This window comes from Ovis aries, chromosome 2, assembly GCF_016772045.2.
Source record: "Ovis aries strain OAR_USU_Benz2616 breed Rambouillet chromosome 2, ARS-UI_Ramb_v3.0, whole genome shotgun sequence".
NCBI classification, from domain to species: domain Eukaryota; kingdom Metazoa; phylum Chordata; class Mammalia; order Artiodactyla; family Bovidae; genus Ovis; species Ovis aries.
This window is the reverse complement of record NC_056055.1, coordinates 143,610,808-143,628,904: the sequence shown is the minus strand read 5'-3', so window position 1 is coordinate 143,628,904 and position 18,097 is coordinate 143,610,808. Positions and strand designations below refer to the sequence as shown.

The following is an 18,097-nucleotide window of genomic DNA, read 5'->3' as shown; positions in this document are numbered from 1 at the left end:
ATAAATCCATGCACCTATGGACACCTTATTTTTGACAAAGGAGGCAAAAATATACAACGGATTAAAGACAATCTCTTTAACAAGTGGTGCTGGGAAAACTGGTCAACCACTTGTAAAAGAATGCAACTAGATCACTTTCTAACACCATACACAAAAATAAACTCAAAATGGATTAAAGATCTAAACGTAAGACCAGAAACTATAAAACTCCTAGAGGAGAACATAGGCAAAACACTCTCCGACATAAATCATAGCAGGATCCTCTATGATGCACCTCCTAGAATATTGGAAATAAGAGCAAAAATAAACAAATGGGACCTAATTAAACTTAAAAGCTTCTGCACAACAAAGGAAACTATAAGCAAGGTGAAAAGACAGCCTTCAGAATGGGAGAAAATAATAGCAAAGGAAGCAACTGACAAACAACTAATCTCAAAAATATACAAGCAACTTATGCAGCTCAATTCCAGAAAAATAAATGACCCAATCAAAAAATGGGCCAAAGAACTAAACAGACATTTTTACAAAGAAAACATACAGATGGCTAACAAACACATGAAAAGATGCTCAACATCACTTATTATCAGAGAAATGCAAATCAAAACCACAGTGAGGTACCATTTCATGCATGTCAGAATGGCTGCGATCCAAAAGTCTATAAGCAATAAATGCTGGAGAGGGTGTGGAGAAAAGGGAACCCTCTTACACTGTTGATGGGAATGCAAACTAGTACAGCCACTATGGAGAACAGTGTGGAGATTCCTTAAAAAACTGAAAACAGAACTGCCTTATGACCCAGCAATCCCACTGCTGGGCATACACACCAAGGAAGCCAGAATTGAAAGAGACACGTGTATCCCAATGTTCATCGCAGCACTGTTTATAAATAGCCAGGACATGGAAACAACCTAGATGTCCATCAGCAGATGAATGGATAAGAAAGCTATGGTACATATATAGCATGGAATACTACTCAGCCATTAAAAAGAATACATTTGAATCAGTTCTAATGAGGTGGATGAAACTGGAGCCTATTATACAGAATGAAGGAAAACATCAATACAGTATACTGACGCATATATATGGAATTTAGAAAGATGGTAATGATAACCCTGTATGTGAGACTGCAAAAGAGACACAGATGTATAGAACAGTCTTTTGGACTCTGTGGGAGAGGGCAAGGTGGGGATGATTTGGGAGAATGGCATTGAAACATGTATAATATCATATATGAAATGAATCACCAGTCCAGGTTTGATGCATGATACTGGATGCTTGGGACTGGTGCACTGGGACGACCCAGAGGGACGGTACAGGGAGGGTGATGGGAGGGGGGTTCAGGATGGGGAACACGTGTACACCCGTGGCAGATTCATGTTGATGTATGGCAAAACCAATATAATATTGTAAAGTAATTAACCTCCAATTAAAATAAATAAATTTATATTAAAAAAGATAATTTTAAAAAATATATAGACACTCTTGGAATCTGAATAGCTGGTAACTTAAAAATAACAAAATCATGCCAACAGAGCATATCTAGTACTTCCTTAGACCATTACCTCCCACGTGAATGCAACATATATTAAATTTGCTATAGTTGACTCATTGGGAAAGACCCTGATGCTGGGAGGGATTGAGGGCAGGAGGAGAAGGGGACGACAGAGGATGAGATGGCTGGATGGCATCACCGACTCGATGGACGTGAGTTTGAGTGAACCCCGGGAGTTGGTGATCGACAGGGAGGCCTGGTGTACTGTGCTGTGATTCATGGGGTCACAAAGAGTCAGACACGACTGAGCAGCTGAACTGAACTGAACTGAAATTTGCTATATAATTGGTTCATATCATTCCTGGTTGGAATTCAACTAATGCAAGTCTCTGGCTGAATGAACTGAAAAATACATACATAATTGGAATGGGTTATATCAGAAAAAGAATTTAAACTAGTCTAAAAAGTATTAAGAGGAAAAGGGAAAATCCTCCTAAGCTGCTTATATTAACACTTGAAACAGCCCTACCTGCGAAGATTAAAGCTTTGCTTTAAGGACTAGAGAGGAAGAGAAATGAGACAGAAAAACTTAAAAAAAAAAAAAAAAAACAAACCAAAAACTTGCTATATGCCCATAAGCTCTAGCAGCGCCATTAGGCAAAATCTGAATCCAATCAGTACGAATTCTAGTTGTCCTCTTGACAAGCATCTGAACAAGCTCACTAGCCATGGACATTGACAAGAGCAATGTAGGGATATTGGCAGTAGCCAAGACATTAATAATCCTCTTTTTCTTTTTTATCCCCTCCCCCAAATCACTAATTTAATAGACTGTTTTCCTAATATAAATTTAGTTTCTTTTTGCTGAAATTAAAAAAAAAAAAATTAAGGCATTCAAAGTCATCAGTGGGATTGAAGAAACAGTCCAAATTAAACATTTCCAACCACCAATGATTTCTAATGACTCTGCCACTTGGTTGTCCCTCCCAATGTATGGGTAAGTGAGATCATGTTCTTTCTCTTTCCATCGGCTGCCAATCTAGCCAGATCAAAGCAAGAGCCAAAGGCTTTACAGAAGCAGCCAGCTTCTCATCCCCATCCCATCCATACTCACCTGCCCTGACACTCATCTTCTTTCCCTCAACCCTTCACTTCTCTCCCCTTCACTCATTTTGCTTCAGTCTCCAGACTAAACGAATATGCCTTAAGGTATACGAACTCTCTACCCATCTATTTGTAATGCTCTCCCTAGGGGCCCCCATGGCTTTAAACCTTACCTCCTATACATCTTTGCTCAAATGTCACTTTCTCTGACTACAACATTTAAAACCGCTTTCATACCCAGTTGTACTTCTCGCTCTATATTCTTCCATTGTACTTATCACCTTCTAATATACTATATAATTCGCTTCGTTTATTGTCTCTCTCCACCAGTAGAACATACGCTTCATAAAAGAAAGACATTTTATTTTGCTCAGGGTATCCCTAGTATCTAGAGTGATGCCTCACACATATTAAGACACATCATATATGTTTGGTGAGTAAATAATGTAGGAACCATCACAACTAACGAGCAACAACAAAAACAATTAAAATTGATCTAGGATTTAATAATTTGGCAGGGAGTACTTTTCCCTAGTTTACTATTCATCATCCCATACAAATGCAGTTGAGAGTTGAAAGTAACATTTAAAACCATAATTTTGAGCTGCTTAGTTTTGTTGGGTTTCAGATATATTACAAATAAATTTTAAAACATCATTTTATTAATCTAACTTCAACTCACCTTACCCAGTAGAGCAAAAATATCATTCCCATCTTGCAATCCCTCTTCAAAGTATCTTAATGCTTTTTTAGTATAAGGTTCTTTTCTTCTTGTAATATCAAGCCATGCTCTCAAAACCTGTCCCTGTAAAACAAATAATTCTAATATTTTATTTTTTCTTGGACATGAAAGAAACAAATGTGGATGGAGTTAAACTCCACATCATTCTTATTTGTAATCAGTCACAAAAATCACTCTATTGAATAATCTTATTAAAAAAACTACAATAAAATCACTGTCAAGCCCTTGCCAGCCTAGAGTCTTGAGAACTATTATGAGTTTCAGTCTTTAAGATTACTACTATAATCAGTATTAACATGAAGAAGTTTGTAAAATATTCCATTAATGCTAAATAACCAATATTCTTTCATGGGGCTCTTTAAATAAACTATTATTAATAATTGTTAAACATGTAATTCAGTATATAAATAAGAATTTGTTACTTTTTTGGGGGAAACAGACCAAATGAAATAGGATGAGGAAGAAGTTCCTTGTTGCACATTTAGTAAATATTAAGATAATTTGGCAACTATCTCATTCTCTTTGACTAGTTCAGTGAGATTCAAAAAAAGGATAAAATGCCCTCAGAAATTTAAAAATGAAGCAGTCATGAATACTTACCTTCAAAAATGTTAGTAAGCCAATGGGCTGTAAGGTTTATAGGATTAGAAATAAGATGGATACTCGTATATTATTTTTCTTTTTAATGCCAATTAAAAAATTATGAAATCTGCTCCTTTGTAAAAAAAAAAAAAAAAATTCTAGGCGAATTACCAAATCTTCTAAATCTTCAACTAAGATCATATTTACTTCCCTGTATTATACCTGAAAAGACAGGTAAGAATTCTTATTGTTTTAATTGGAGGCTAATTACTTTACAATATTGTATTGGTTCTGCCACACATCAACATGAATCCGCCATGGGCGTACACATGTTCCCCATCCTGAACTCCCCTCCCAGGTAAGAATTCTTAAACAATGCTATTTCTACTCACTAGATCACTGTCCTTATTTGAATTGTTTCAAACTTGTGGATGATTCCCAACCTTTATTTCTAGTCTAACACCTCTTCTAATTTTTTCTCTTCTTTCCAAAAGTTCATCTACTGTCTCCATCTCACTATTCTGCCAGTGCCTGAAATACAGCACGTCTAAAGGCAAACACATCATCTCTCTCCAAGATTACCTTCTCATCCCAATGTATCTTCTATCCACTTTAACTGGTCTCTGAATTGTCCAGGCTTAAAACTTCAGAGAGACATCCTTGATATCTGACACCTCAGTATCTTTCCTGCACTATTTATAATAAGCTGTAAATTCCTGCAGGTATTTGATAATTCTCAAGTCCCTATCCACTGTATAATTTTAGTGTAGATCCTTAAAACCTTTGGCAGGAAGTACTACCTTTGCAAAGGGGCCTGCATTCTGGTTTCTTCCCAGGCCAGTTCATCCTGTAAACCTTTGCTAAATTCATATTCTGAATTTTCACTTTAAAGTATCACTGACATGATTAAAAATCTTCAATGACCCTTAATGCATATCAAATTAGACACAAATATTTGTACCTACCCATCAAGATCCTTCAATTTGTCCCAATCTACTTTTCCAACCTTTTCTTCCATTCTCTTCTGTTTACCCTAAACTCTGGTCTGATGTGAGGTTCTCACTGTACCCAGAATCTACATGTCTCCTTGTTTTCCTTATTTCCGTATTATCTCCCATTTGGGTATATCTAATTCCCTTTTCCATAAGCTTTGCTGCTGGAAACTGTATCCATCTTTCAAATTTTACCTCAAACACTACTACCTTCAAGAAATTCTTCTTCATTCTCCTAACATTTATGTAATGGGTGAATAGTGCCAGGCACAAAGTAAATGAGCAATAAATGCTAACTAATATTTCCCTGCACATTTTAATCACTCTTCTCATTCCATTTGTCAATTTTCTCATAATATTAACTGGGTATGTGCTCTACAACACTGCTAGGTGATTCGTTCATGAAAGTAAAGCTTATGCATTTCTTATCTTTCTATTAACAGTGCACACAAAGGTGCCCTGTACCTAGAGCAATTCGATAAGGAGAGTGGGAAGGAAGGAAAGAGAAAGGACAGGAAGGAAGGGAGGGAAGGAGGCAAGAAGGGGTCTCATCAAGAGCTAATAGACCGCATTAAAAAAAGCAACCTAAGAAAACCAGAATTTTATAAAATATTGAAATAAAGCTGTTACTTATAAAGTGAGCATAGAGTGGGCGATAACAAAGAATACCACTGGATATATAAACAACATTAAGCTTTCTTTAATGATACTATTTCAAAATAAGAAAATCAGCTACCTCTTTACTCCCATTTGATATCTTGATCATTCGGTCAATATATTCTCTCGCTTTATCATGCCGACCAATGTGCCACAAAAACAAGCCTGCATGGTACAAAACTTTTGGTCCAGCTCCTTTACGCTGCTCTTTCACTCTGGCATCTGACTCGAGAATAGCTTCTCTATCTGGGAGAGGGAAAAACACATTAAGTGAAAATTAAATTCTAGATCAAGAGTTTATGATAGGTCAGATGATTAACAGCAGAGAATATAGTTCTTCTCTTTATAGCAACACTAGTAGAAATAAATGCAAGAAATATGCAAGCCCCCAAATCAAAGCAGATGGTGACTGCAGCCGTGAAATTAAAAGATGCGTGGTCCTTGGGAGAAAAATTATGACCAACCTAGACAGCATATTAAAAAGCAGAGACATTACTTTGCCAGCAAAGGTCTGTCTAGTCAAAGCTATGGTTTTTCCAGTAGTCATGTATGGATGTGAGAGATGGACTAGAAAGAAAGCTGAGAGCCAAAGAATTAATGCTTTTGAACTGTGGTGTTGCAGAAGACTCTTGAGAGTCCCTTGGACAGCAAGGAGATCCAACCAGTTGATGCTAAAGGAAATCAGTCCTGAATATTCATTGGAAAGACTGATGCTGAAGCTGAAACTAATACTCTGACCACTAGATGCGAAGAACCAACTCATTGGAAAAGACCCTGATACTGGGAAAGACTGAAGGCGGGAGGAGAAGGGGACGACAGAGGATGAGATGGTTGGATGACATCACTGACACAATGGACATGAGTTTGAGTAAACTCTGGGAATTGGTGATGAACAGGGAGGCCTGGCATGCTGCAGTCCATGGGGTTTCAAAGAGTCAGACACAATTGAGCAACTGAACTGAACTAAGTAATTTAAAATTTCCTAGTAGCTACAAAGAAGTAAAAAGAAAGAAGTAAAATTGACTTTAATAATATATTTTATTTAACCCAATATATCCAAATGATCATTTCATTTGGATTTGAAAATTAAGAAGATAATTTCCTTTTCTTCTCCTTCTTTCTAAATTCTGATAGGCACTTTACACAAAGCACATCTCAATTAAGATGCTAAATTTTCTTCAGGAAATCTTGATATATCTTAGATTTCATGAAATTTATTTTGGAAAAAACACAATCATATATTTATCCTAAACATATTTCTAACAACTGAATCAACTACCAGTAAAAGTAAATTAATTAAATTTAAAATTCATATCAAGTACGACACATTTCAAACGCTCTACAGCCATGTGTAGCTAATGACTACCGTGACCACACTGCCATTCTACAGTTTATGTCATTCTCAAGACATAAAAAAAAAGTTAGTAATGACTCTAATATAGGACAATTATTAAGGGAAAATCCAGAACTAGTAGTCAAATTACCCTAATTCTTAATCCAATTCTAAAACATATGTCAAGCTGCTGTCATAGGCCAATGAAAAGTGGTATAATTACTGCTACTTATATAGTTTAACGGGCTTCCCCGGTGGCTCAGAGGTTAAAGTGTCTGCCTGCAATGCGGGAGACCTGGGTTCAATCCCTGGGTTGGGAAGATCCCCTGGAGAAGGAAATGGCAACCCACTCCAGCATTCTTACCTAGAGAATTCCATGGGCAGAGGAGCCTGGTGGGCTACAGCTCACGGGGTCGCAAAGAGTCGGACACGACTGAGCGACTTCACTTATATAGTTTAATGGGCTTCCCAGGTGGCGCTAATGGTAAAGAATCTGCCTGTCAATGCAGGAGAAACAAGACACGTGGGTTCAATCCCTGGGTCGGGAGGGTCCTCTGGAGAAGAGAATGGCTACCCACTCCAGTACTCTTGCTTGGAGAATCTCATGGACAGAGGAGCCGGACAGGCTACAGTCCATGGGTCACAAAAGAGTCCAACATGACTGAGTGACTTCTAGAACTCTAATCGCTTCTATTTAATCTGTTATGTATGTGCTTAGGACACAAATGTTAATTAGATCCAAATCCTGAGTCGAATCAGAATGTGGATCAGTCAGGTAATAGAAAAAAGAAATGTGAAAGTTGAGGGAAATGGCTACCAAGGCAAGGTACATGACTCTTCCTCTTAACTCTAGTGATACAAATTTAAGTGAAGGATTACCAAGGTACAACTTTTTGAATTTAGGAAACAAAATCGCATTCCGTAGGGCCAGATTGCTTGACAAGATATCCCTTCTGCCCAACACGCCCATGTAACACCTTCAGAAGTTTTCATCAAATAGTCGTAATACAGAAACAGAACTTATCAGGGGAGAAGCAGGCATTGCACCTTCCTGCCTACATTTCCATCAAGTGGAGAATCAGTTAGCTCACAAAGCTGGCTCTTGCCAGATATCAGCTCCAGTTCTTAATGCATCACAGCCTTTTCATAACCAGGGCTTTCATCAATATTCAGGAAGAATGTACAATCTAGGCCCTTTCTCAGGGAGACTGACAGGTTTCTGGGCCTCTCCTGAGTTCAAGCCCACTCAGCATCATCTATACAAAGTCCAGTGAGGACTCCGGTGTCTCTAAACAATACTTCTGCTTCCATCTTTTTAGTGTCCTGGAAATCACATTTTGCAACAGAACCAGTACTCTTGGGAATAACCAATTAAATGACAACTTATTTCCAGGAAGAAAATACTTTGTTACTTTTTTTTTAGGCTTACTGACTACATTTTTGGGGGCTCAAAATCACTGCAGATGGTGACTGCAACCATGAAATTAAAAGATGCTTACTCCTTGGAAGAAAAGTTATGATAGCCAATTTAGATAGCATATTGAAAAGCAGAGACATCACTTTACCAACAAAGGTCCGTCTAGTCAAGGCTATAGTTTTTCCAGTGGTCATGTATAGATGTGAGAGTTGGACTTTGAAGAAAGCTGAGCACCAAAGAATTGATGCTTTTGAACTGTGGTGTTGGAGAAGACTCTTGAGAGTCCCTTGGACTGCAAGGAGATCCAACCAGTCCATTCTGAAGGGGATCAGCCCTGGGATTTCTTTGGAGGGAATGATGCTGAAGCTGAAACTCCAGTACTTTGGCCACCTCATGCGAAGAGCTGACTCATTGGAAAAGACTCTGATGCTGGGAGGAATTGGGGGCAGGAGGAGAAGGGGACGACAGAGGATGAGCTGGCTGGATGGCATCACAGACTCAATGGATGTAAGTCTGAGTGAACTCCAGGAGTTGGTGATGGACAGGGAGGCCTGGCGTGCTGCAATTCATGGGGTCGCAAAGAGTCAGACACAACTGAGCGACTGAACTGAACTGACTACATTAGCTTTCCTATGCATATTCTCTGCTGCAGCTATACACACTCCTGCTGGAGCACAGAGAAAGGGGATCCAGGGAGCAGCCTAGTCCTGAACCATTTTGACATATCTGCCCACCAAGTTCTCCTGTCTGACAAATATGCTTTATACTCAAACCCTACAAGATCAATCTCCATTTCCACAAAACCCTCCCAGCCTACTGCTATGGATAAATAGTACATGCCATTTTCAATTAATTATGGATTCATCTGTTTTATTTTGTATCATTTTACTTAATAATAACACTAGCATTTAATCTCTGTAGGTTTAACATTTTCTTTCCCAACTAAATTATAAACTGATATTGCAGATCACGTCTTACAATTCTTGTGGCTCCTCTTCAGCAGTCCCCAATGTTTTCAACACCAGGGACCAGTTCCAGGAAGACAATGTTACCACAAACTTGGGGGGCCTGGTCTGGGAATGATTCAAGTGCATTACATCTATTGTGCATTTTATTCCTCATCCAATACTGCCACTGATCTGACAGGAGGTACTGGTCTACCACCCTAAGGTTGAGAACCCCTTGCTTTATCTCGTACAGTCCCTTGCAGAAAGTATCTAGTTGTTAGATCTGTTTAGAAGATAAACATATTAAATAACATCTTATTGATTTGTACACGTATATGTGTGGGAAGGATGTAAGTGATACTCTAATTAAGAAAAAACTGTTTTCTATTATTTCAAAAAATTCTATGACATTTGGTAAGTGTCCAATTACTTGAAACAAGATCTTTTTATGATGCTATTAGCTGTTACTAGATATGTATGGATGAATACAATATTATTTCTTTGTTATTATCTAAAATTTTAATACTGTTCTACCTCAGCCATTAAGATACACTAAATATTAAGACAGTTCACATAATTTTAATTGCCGGTTTATGTATAAAGTTCCTTATATAACTTAATCATATCTCCCAACCTAATACTGGATAAAAATTTACTGAGTATCTTAAAAAGAGCTAACCTCCTTGGGGGATATAAGAGCTTTTAAGAAGCTTAAGATATAGTAGAAGAGAGAAAACACATTTAACTATATATGCACACAAGTTAAAGTCGACTGCTACAGAATAATTTAGGTATAAGCCTGTTTTGAGTGGTCCTTTTTTGGTTTAACCATTGGTAATACACAGTCACCTTTCTATTAATTCAAACAATACCTACAGACTAATGAAACTTCTGCCATAGGATATAAGAAATATGAAAGCTAGAGAAGACTCATATTTCTTGTGCTTAATAAACTTAAGGTCTTGTTAGGACGATAAAACAAATATGATATTAATAGTATCCACAGACAATATATAATACAGTATGAACAGACTGAAGGTTAAGGTAATTGACAAAAATCAAAATAAACTGAGTAGAAAAAACAGTCTAAGCATTTTACTTAAATACTATACCTGGATTAGGGCTCATTTTATGAGCATATATCAGTGCAATTAGAGAACAAAGTGATACATCTTGTTTGTTTTTAATAGCCTCAAATTCTCGAAGAGCTTCTTGAATTTTACCTGAAAATCAAAACCACAAGGTGAAAAATTATTCTTGGTGCAAAACAAGAATTTAAAACTTGTGGGAGTGCTTAATAATTAGCACGTACCTTCCATTAATGTAGCATAGGCATGATAAAACCTGAAGACTGGGTCACTGCCATAGCTCTTCATTCCCTCACTGGCAACAAGTAACACATGGTGGAAATATCTCTCCTGACAGTAGTAATTAATCAAAGCCTAAAAGGAAATAAAGTTAAGAGAGATTCCAATGTTCTGAAATACTCTAACAAGCAGGCATTAATCTAAGATCTTGAATAATCTAAAACGTACTGTATTTTTTCTTCTAAGTTCCTTAAAATATTGTTAAAGGCTGGCACTTGGTACTAAGGAACATAGAACACAATGAACATAAGACTACTAAAATAACAATATTTTCTAATAATTTCAGTCTTTTTCTCCTAAATGCTTTCTTAACAATATTGAAGTCAGAGTACTTTCAATTACAAAAAAAAGTTGAAAAAAGACCAGAGGCTTCTATAGTCAGACTATAGGTTTCTTCAAACAACCAAACAAACAATACTTCGTTTCTATATTGTTTTTGTAGCATCACAAAGTAACGACCTATTAAACCCAGCAATTTACTGTCAAAGATTATGTTTTCTGAGTTCCACAATAAATAAATGTCAGTAAAACAAAGAATCTATTTTTTTAAGGAATTCACTCTCTTCAGGCTTTTTTAAATGGGGATGACCCAGAGAGATGTTATGGGGAGGGAGGTGGGAGGGGGGTTCATGTTTGGGAACGCATGTAAGAATTAAAGATTTTAAAATTTAAAAAATAAAAAACTAAAAAAAAAATAAAATAAAAAAATAAAAATTATGTTATTCATATACAAGGCAGAAAACTACTATCAGCTATGCTAAGTCGCTCCAGTCGTGTCCGACTCTTTGAGACTCCATAGACTGCAGTCCCCCAGGCTCCTCTGTCCATGGGATTCTCCAGGCAAGAGTACTGGAGGCAAGTGGTAGCCATGCTCTTCTCCAGGGGATTTTCCCAACCCAGGGATCAAACCTGTGTCTCTAATGTCTCCTGCACGGATAGGCAGGTTCTTTCCCACTAGCGCCACCTGGGAAGCCCACTACCAGCTATGCTTCATACCGTTTTCCTCAGGATCTTATCTAAGGCTTAGTTGCCAACCTAATCAAAGAGGGAAACCATCCTCCATACTCCCCATCACTGAGATACACCTGATTCACCTCCGCGAACCAATTCAGGCCATTCCATACCTGTCTAGTGTGACTCTTCGGCTGGCTCATCTGTGAGAAACACAACGAAGCACTCATGGACAGGGGTCAGATGAGTGGCTATACAGCTCCTCCCCCCCACCCCCCCCAGTCTACTGTTTCTGGAGGGTTACAGTCTGAGAGCTTTCCTAGAACAGTCAGGCAAACGTCCTCCGCAGCCTTCACTATGATTCCCTCCTCCGGTTGCCGTTCTCTGCTCCCGTCTCAGCCACGGTTTCTTCACAGCGTGACTCAGATGCCATTTCCAAGACCCCCACAGCACACCTCAGAAGAGCGCAGGTTTCCTCCAGAGCCACTTCCCTCAGGTTGCGAGTGACCTTTTGGTTTGCCACAACTAAGGACACTTTTGGAGCTTCCCTGGGGGCTCAGATGGAGACTCGGGTTGGATCCTTGCGTTGGGAAGGTCCCCTGGAAGAGGGCATGGCAACTCACTCTAGAATTCTTGCCTGGAGAATTCCATGGACAGAGGAGCCTGGCAGGCTACAGTCCACAGGATAGCAAAGAATTGGACACTTTTAATATCCTCTTATTTGATTTTCTGTTCAGCATTTAGTATTGCTAAGCACCTATATAACTCTCCTGAAAGGCAGGGGCATGATCACATAAAAAGGACATGGATTTTCAAGTAAAAAGACCTGGATTTTCAAGTAAAAAGACCTGGTTTCAAATTTCTGGTCTATCCGACGGCACCTCAGTTTGCTCACTGATAAAACGCTGGTAGTCATTTACAAGTTATCATGAGGATTAATTGAATTATCATACTCAATTCCCCCTATTTGGGGGGGGGGGGAAGTTCCTCCAAACTCCATATGTTGATATTAAAACAAAAACAAAACAGAAAAACGTGTCAAGACCTCTCATCGCAGCTCCAGATTTCTGTTTTCAGTTTCTCCACCACCCAAGCCAGACACCTAGTCAGAAGTTCTCTCTTCCTGTTTGCATAGTCCTCCTAAGTCCAACCAGTTAGCAGGCTCTTCTGTTGCTCTAGTCTACTCCCCACTCCCTGCACCAGTTTCTACTGTCTTGGTTCAGGTTAGAGTGTCCAGTCCCAAAACATCTACTGAGTGCCAGACACTGGACAAAGTACAGTGACTATAAAGACGAAGAAGACATGGTTCTTGTCCCAGAAAAGCCCCAGAAATGCTTAAAATTTTCAACTGAGACTAGAATCTAAAGACTATTTGACCACACATCTATAGTCAATTAATCTTCAACAAAGGAGTTAAGAATATGTTGGAGTTACAGATACAATGGAGAAAAGACCATCTCTTCAGCAAGTGGCGCTGGGAAAGCCGAACAGTGGCATGTAAATCAATGAAGTTAAAACACAACCTCACACCACATATACAAAAAAACCTCAATGACTTAAAAACTAAAAAATAAACATGACACCATAAAACGCCTAGAAGAGAACTTAGGCAAAACATTCTCTGACATAAACTGTATCAATTGTTTTCTTACGTCAGTTTCCCAAGACAATAAAAATAAAAGAAAAAATAAACAAATGGGACCAAATCAAACTTAAAAGTTTTTGCATAGCAAAGGAAATCATAAACAAAATGAAAAGGCAACCTACGGACTGGGAGAAAATATTTGCTTAATATCCAAAATATACAAACAGCTCATACAACTCAGAAACAACAACAAAAAAACCCTAACAACACAATAGAAAAATGGACATAAGACCTAAACAGACATTTCTCCAAAGACATACAGATGGCCAACAGACACATTAAAAGATGCTCAACATTGTTAATTATGACAGAAATGCAAACCAAAACTACAATGAAATATCACCTCACACCAGCCATCATTAAAAAAATCTACAAATAACAATTGCTGGAGAGAGTGTGGAGAAAAGGGAACCCTCCTACACTGTTGGTGGGACTGTAAGTTGGTACAGTTACTATGGAAAACAATATGGAGGTTACTCAAAAAATTAAAAATAGAGTTGCCATATGATCCTGCAATCTCACTCTTGGGCATATATCTGGAGGAAACTGTAATTCAAAAAGGCATATATACCCCAATGTTCACAGCAGTACTATTTACAATAGCCAGGACATGGAAGTAACCTAAATGTCCCTCAACAGAGGAATGGATAAAGACATGTAGTACATGTATATACACACACGTAATGGAATGTTAATAATAAAAATGCCATTTTGCAGCAACATGGATAAACCTAGAGATTATCATACTAAGTGAAGTCAGAAAGACTAATACCATGTGATATCACTTATATGTGGAATTAACATACAACACAAATGAACACAGAAACAGATTCACAGACAGAGAGAAGAGACTGGTGGTAGCCAGGGAGGAAGGGAGACAGGGAAGGGATAGATTGGGAATTTGGAGTTAGCAGAAACTATTATATAGAGAATGGATAAACAACAAGGTCTCTACTATAGCACAGGGAGCTACACTCAATATCCTGTGATAAACCACAATGGGAAAGAATATGGAAAAGAATTAACTCAGTTAATTATAACTGAGGCACTCTGCTGTACACTAGAACTACAACATTGTTAATCAACCATACTTCAATAAAACAAAGTTTTTAAAAGACTGAAAAGTAGTGTAGCAAATGCAAGAAAAGAGCTTATAAACTGCTTTGGGAATGCAGGAGAGTGAGGTTGGGGTATGGGAGGAGAGAAGAGTAAAATTCTTGGGGAGGACTTAGAAACTGATTCTATTCACAAACTCCTACTTCCTACATACATACTCTTACCTATTCCTCTTCATGATTCATAAGGAAGTCGGCCAAAAGAGGAACTCAGACAACACAGAGGGCAGAATTAAGCCATGATTCACCGGGACCGGGTGAGGATGGAGAGGACTAAAACCATCCTTGTATGCTGGAGCGGGGACTGGCACACTGCGGCCTATGGGCCACATCTGGCCTGCTGCCTGCTTTCACACAGCCAGCAAGTCAACATGTTCAAATGGTGGAGGAAAGAAAAGAAGAAAAATATAACATATGAAACTTACATGAAATTCAACTTTCAGTGTCCGTGAGTAAAGTTTTATTGGAACAAAGCCACGCTCATTGGCTTAAGTATTGTCTATGGCTGTTTTTGTGCTATGACGGCAGACTCGATACCACGGAGACGCTATGGTCGATAATGCCTGAATATGTACCACCTGGCCCATTATAGAGAAAGTTTGCCATTTCTAGAGGCTTAAGTAGAACAGAGATAATTAGAAGAGGAGGTTGGAGAAAAAGCTGGGGTCAAGAAGGACCTCCTATTGAGTTGATTCTCTAGTCTAAGTAATGACACTTAAGACTAGAACTTGCTAAAATCAACACTTTTTAGCATGAGAAGTGTTTTTATTGAAAAGTTCATTTAGGTGGCAATTTGAAGAACTAATTTACAGGGACGGGGAAAGCTCCACAGGAAAATAAAGTTTCAGACAAAAAAGCAAAAGACACTATCACTTGGCTAAGTGTTCTCCATCCACTCATCACCAGCAAACACGCTACACACTGCATTCACCTGTTTATGGACTAACTCCTCCCCTCCTCAAATGTAGAAAAATTTGAGAGGGTTTTTCTTAGCTTTATTACTGCAGGGCTTATTATCTGCAGGGTTTATTATCTTCAGGGCTTAGAACAATGCTAGACACATGGGACACATTCAATAAACATTTGTTGAATTAATTTAATTAAGGTTTTCGCCAGCAATAGAATATAAAATCGATGAAGGCGGGGACTGTTCTATTCATTACTATCCCCAGTTCCACTGGACACACACAGTGAGCCCTCCTTCAACATGTGTTGAACAAGGGAATCAGTGAACAAATGAATGGAGATCATGATCTTAAAAAGTAACTTATTTAATTTCCAAGTTTCATATCTTTGTTTTCGTATCATCATTTCTTAAGTGGATCATTAAATATTTGCCGAAGAGATGCATCAGTGATAAACAGAGAAGTTTTTGTTCAGTCGCTTAGTCGTGTCCGACCATCACCCTAATACTTCATTTTCAAGCCTATGTCTTTAATTGATTTCATAAAATCTTTTTGCTCCTTTACTGTCGCTGGGGGATTGCTGACACTAGTTTGCTGGAGTCCTTAAAAATCGCACCTCGGAGTCGCACTCGGTGTCATAAAGTGACTAAAAACCTTATGTGCAAACAAGGTACAAAAAAAGTAAACACGACCAGCAGAGTAGGACAAGCACACTAACGGCAATTCGGAAGGCAGCGCGTGGGGAACGCTGCCCGACATGCATATAAGCAGGGTCGGCGGAGGGAGAGCAGGTGATGTAAATCACAGGCCGGCGCCCCAAACGGGGACACCCAGCCAGACTGGGCAGCGGGCACAGCAAGTAACAACGGCCTCGCCCGGTCGGCGCGCTTCCCCACGCCCCCCAGCCCCTCGCCATCCCCCCACAGCAACACGCGGCATGTCCTGCCCGCTCACCTTCAGCCCCTGCGAGTCCATGGCTTCTCCAAGGCCAGGCCGCAGGCCTCCTGATCGAGCGCCTGCCGAAGCCTAACAGCAGAGACAGGGGCTCCAGCCCTGCCGCCCAGGCCCAAACTCGCTCGGGACGCGGCGGGAGGGGCGGGGCGGACCCGAGCCGCCATTGGCTGCCAGTGTGAGGGGGCGGGCCCTCGCGGCAGGGATTGCAGGTCCAGGCGCCGGCGGGGAGCTGGAGGGAGGGCTGCGCAGGGGAAAGGGGGCCGTACCCACCGGATGCCCGGGAGGTAGAGAGGTCAAACGCAGAAACGACCCTAGGAGGGCGGTGGGAGGGGGGTGCCCAGGATGAGCAATTAAAGAATGAAGGAAATGGAAGAGAGCGGAGGGATAAGGGCAGGTCTGTTTCCCATCACTGACTACAAAGAAAGACACCATTTTCTGCATGCTAGAGTAGAGGCAGGTTCCCGCAGTGCGGCTGTTTAGAAGGCCTCGCCAGCTCAGGAAAAAGCCTTGAACTTTCTCGTGTAGTAGTTGCATTATGGCCTCAAGGTGGCGCAGAAAAATCACAATTGGGCCCATCTTTGCAAGCATTGCTGGAAATCTCGCGTTTCCTGTTAGAATGCACTTTAAATTAGTTCTTAAAGAAAAAAAAAAAAAGCTCTTTTTTACTCCCCGATAATGCTGCTGCTGCTGCTAAGTCACTTCAGTCGTGTCTGACTCTGTGTGACCCCATAGACGGCAGCTCACCAGGCTCCCCCGTCCCTGGGATTCTCCAGGCAAGAACACTGGAGTGGGTTGCCATTTCCTTCTCCAGTGCATGAAAGTGAAAAGTGAAAGTGAAGTCGCTCAGTCGTGTCCAACCCACAGCGACCCCATGGACTGCAGCGTTCCAGGCTTCTCCGTCCATGGGATTTTCCAGGCAGGAGTACTGGAGTGGGGTGCCATTGCCTTCTCCGCCCCGATAATGAGAGGAGCTAATAAAGTAACCTAGTTTTTCAGTTAAAAATAATATTGCTTATTTTAAACTGAGAATAGATTTAATCTCTATGCAAACTTTTATGTTTGTACCAGTTAGGCAACTGTCAGTTGCTGATAGATTTCTTAAGTTATTTAGTGAATTAAATTGAAATGTAATAAATTAAGAGATTTCGTATTTCTGCTTAAAGATATTTTCAAAGTAAGATTTGAGGTTTTGGTAATCTTTGTAGAATCTTTACACGGATTCCAAATTTCAATCCTAATGATTTTAATTTAGTTGATATAATTCAGAGTTGCCTTAAGCAGATCTTAAATTTGTTGAGCAGTCAAAAGACATTAACCTTTTTATATGCCAGGAGTTTAGGTAATGTCAATCTTGTGGGAAAGAATGACTAAGATAACAGGCTCCAATGCTAGGCAATATTTCTCACTGGTTTTCCTTAAGAGTGCATTCTTCTCAAAGAGGCACATATTATTTCATAAAGACTAGTTCTTATTTGTTTGTTTCCATAATTTATAGTCAAGCTAAATGTTTGTGGTGATGGACAGCTGGTATTACCTGCTGGTCTGCTTTTCAGAGTCTGTGGATTAATCCATAGTTGGTTTGCAGCAGAGAATACCAGAAACCAAGGTCCTCATCAAATAATGCTGAAGCTGAAGCTCCAATGCTTTGGCCACCTGATGCAAAGAGCTGAGTCATTAGAAAAGACCCTGGTGCTTGGAAAGATTGAAGGCAGGAGGAGAAGGAGAAGATGGAGGGAGAGATGGTTGGATGGCATCACCGACTCAATGGACATGAGTTTGATCGAGCTCCGGGAGATGGTCAGGGACAGGGAAGCCTGGCGTGCTGCAGTCCATGGGGTGACAGAGTCAGACATGACTGAGGAACTGAACTACAAGGTCGTGGTCAGCATATATA

At 39.7% G+C, this 18,097-nt stretch overlaps 1 protein-coding gene across 5 annotated transcripts in view; it reads right to left on the bottom strand.

Moving 5' to 3' along the window:
- The window catches only part of TTC21B (tetratricopeptide repeat domain 21B), a 94,117-nt gene extending 77,800 nt beyond the window's left edge, over positions 1-16,317 (bottom strand). For 4 of the 5 annotated variants that reach the window (XM_004004638.6, XM_060411116.1, XM_060411117.1 and 1 more), the window contains exons 1-5: positions 16,204-16,317; positions 10,579-10,708; positions 10,379-10,489; positions 5,649-5,815; positions 3,279-3,401 (exon numbers count right to left, since the gene is read on the bottom strand). In XM_004004638.6, the coding sequence (XP_004004687.3) occupies positions 3,279-3,401; positions 5,649-5,815; positions 10,379-10,489; positions 10,579-10,708; positions 16,204-16,224 (552 nt within the window). In that variant the 5' untranslated portion in view covers positions 16,225-16,317. Of the gene's footprint in view, positions 1-3,278; positions 3,402-5,648; positions 5,816-7,266; positions 7,400-10,378; positions 10,490-10,578; positions 10,709-16,203 lie in introns of those variants that run through there. The other variant, XM_060411118.1, reaches the window with a different exon arrangement.
- Positions 16,318-18,097: the final 1,780 nt, after the last annotated feature.